The following is a 2,398-nucleotide window of genomic DNA, read 5'->3' as shown; positions in this document are numbered from 1 at the left end:
AAAAATCCGGTCCGATATCAGCTTGTCATTGTCGGACCATATCCAGGAATGCACGCTGAGGCGTTTCAAAGTCTGCTTGTGGCGGGCTATGCAACTCCAAATGTCTTCGTCTGGCGAATACTGGCGAACACATATAAAAAGCTCCTCGAGGCCATGAATACGATTGAGTCATTTTGCTAGGTCAGCCCCTCGATGCGGTGGCACAACGGGCGTTTTGCTCGGCACCCGACCTCCCGTTTTGTCGCATTCAACAGCCTGATGCGGTCCCAAGCACGTGCGCGGTCGAAATTCTTCGTGAAGCAGCATGATGCAGCCGTGAACCGCTCACCCGAGAGCAGCTTATCCAGGCACTCGAACATTCCGAAGATCCCTAGGCGCAGGCGCTGATCATCGATCACAAGGCATGCGTGTCGATTCGCGGTACACGGCCATTTTGGCACAGAAAGAGGCAGGACCTCGAAGCGTATGCCTACAACCTGGGCTGTCCTGGTGCATTAATCACATTTAGCCCAGCCGATTTGCACTGGCGGAGTCCCTACCAACACATGCCCCGATATGGAGAATGGCTGCGAGCGTCCGAGCCGGAAAGGATGGCATTGTCGCGGTACTTCTTGCGGCAGAACCCCCACATTGCTGCTTTCCACTTCTACCGCCGATACTGTTTCTTTCGAGATATCGTGTTGCGGAAGAAGTTCAACGTCACGGATTACTGGGATCGGTATGAATGGCAAGGGCGTGGTAGTCGCACAACCACGGTCTGTACTGGGATGCAGGAGAGCCCGGCCGTCGACATGGAGGACGAAGCTGCTCGTAACATATTTGCACGCACGTGGGGCTTCCACATCACGGCCTGAACCCGGAGCCCCGTAGGACTGTGCCTCAGGTTAACATATTTGCACGCACGTGGGGCTTCCACATCACGGCCTGAACCCGGAGCCCCGTAGGACTGTGCCTCAGGTGAGGGTAATCCGCTGAGCGTAGATCCACTGGGCGTGGAGATGACATTCCTGCGGCTCTCGCAAATTGTCAACCGCTGCCAGCGCCACAGATGCAATACCATGTACTGCTTGCGTGTCAGAAAAGGAAGTGGTGACCTAGCGAGGGACATGGAAGGGGCTGCCGCCGATATTGAGGCGGCTAACGTGGCGAATCCGGAAAGGGAGTGTCGATTTGACTTTCCCCGTGCCTTGCGGGAGCTAGCCGCGGTCATCAGGAAGGAAGGCAAGTCGTACTACATCTTCGAGGCGGCCCGCAACGACAACCTTATGAATCACTTCAATCCTGCCATCATTCTGGGATGGCTAGCCAACATTGACATATCTCCATGCACCAGTTTACAAGCAGTCATTACATATGCTGCCAAGTATTGCAGCAAATCGGAGAAGAAGACCGAGCCTTACTGTAAGCTTGCAGACCAGGTTTTGCCGCACATCGCACACCTGCAACCCCTACTGTCCTTCTCCTCTCGTCTTATGAATAAGCTGATTGCCGAGAGGGATTATTCAGCGCAGGAGATTTCCCACTTGCTGCTCAACATCCCTCTGCAGGAAGGGACTCGGATGGTCGTGTACGTCGACTGCCGCCCGCTGGAACAGCACGTGCGGTCGTACCGTGTCGATGATGATGTTAGTGAGGCTGTCGGCAGCTACCGGAAATATCTGCAGAGAAATGACCAGCATGAGAGTATTACTTATCTCGAGTATTTGCAGTCGTACAATCCCAAGACGTGGAGGAGACTCGGTGCGAACGCAAAAAAGAGGGTTCTGTCCTACTTTCCTCGCTATAGACCTGTGGAAGCTTCAGCCCAGTTTCAAGACTTCTGCCGTGTCAAGTTGATGATGGCCCATCCGCATCGCTCCCCGGAGGAGTTGCTTGCTGTGGACGGGCAGTGGTTTGAGTCCTTTGTTGCAGTGTACCAGTGCTGCCGGCAGCGACACCATTTCCATGAGGACGACCATTACGGTGAGGTGGGAAAAAGCGAGCTCCAAGCGGAGGACGATGAGTTTGAGCAGGAGGTGCATGACGAGCCCATTGTAGAGGAGGACTGGCATGAACTCGCCCGCATGCTGCCAGACCGGCCGCTGGAGGAAGAAGATATCGACGTACTTGGCCGCCGAGAGGAGGACTGGCATGAACTCGCCCGCATGCTGCCAGACCGGCCGCTGGAGGAAGAAGACATCGACGTACTTGGCCGCCGAGATATCGACGTGAATTATGACTGGACTCCCCACGTTGGACGATATACCAACGAAGACATTCTCCGCGGTAACTACTGGAAGCGACGTAAGCAGGAAAGCTCCTTTCCACTTGATGTGGAGCATCAGCCCTTAGAAGCTCGCGATTCTCTCAATCCGGAGCAGCGCCTAGTGTATGACACGGTGATGGACCACTTTCTGAC

The 2,398-nt window shown here is 54.9% G+C and overlaps 2 protein-coding genes across 2 annotated transcripts; both read left to right on the top strand.

Moving 5' to 3' along the window:
- Nucleotides 1–545: 545 nt before the first annotated feature.
- Nucleotides 546–854, top strand: MAA_11792 (dopa 4,5-dioxygenase; the record flags this gene model as incomplete). Its single annotated transcript, XM_011412980.1, has 1 exon — nt 546–854. One exon carries the CDS (start codon nt 546–548, stop codon nt 852–854), a length of 309 nt encoding a protein of 102 aa, XP_011411282.1.
- Nucleotides 855–1,058: 204 nt separating this feature from the next.
- On the top strand, nt 1,059–2,374 carry MAA_10340 (ATP-dependent DNA helicase PIF1; the record flags this gene model as incomplete). The annotated part of the gene is made up of 2 exons (XM_007828338.2): nt 1,059–2,283; nt 2,325–2,374. The coding sequence occupies 2 exons, from the start codon at nt 1,059–1,061 to the stop codon at nt 2,372–2,374; spliced, it is 1,275 nt and encodes a 424-aa protein (XP_007826529.2).
- Between the last annotated feature and the right edge of the window lie 24 nt (nt 2,375–2,398).

Source organism: Metarhizium robertsii (genome assembly GCF_000187425.2).
Source record: "Metarhizium robertsii ARSEF 23 chromosome Unknown MAA_Scf_31, whole genome shotgun sequence".
NCBI lineage: Eukaryota > Fungi > Ascomycota > Sordariomycetes > Hypocreales > Clavicipitaceae > Metarhizium > Metarhizium robertsii.
This window is presented reverse-complemented; position numbering and strand designations above follow the sequence as displayed.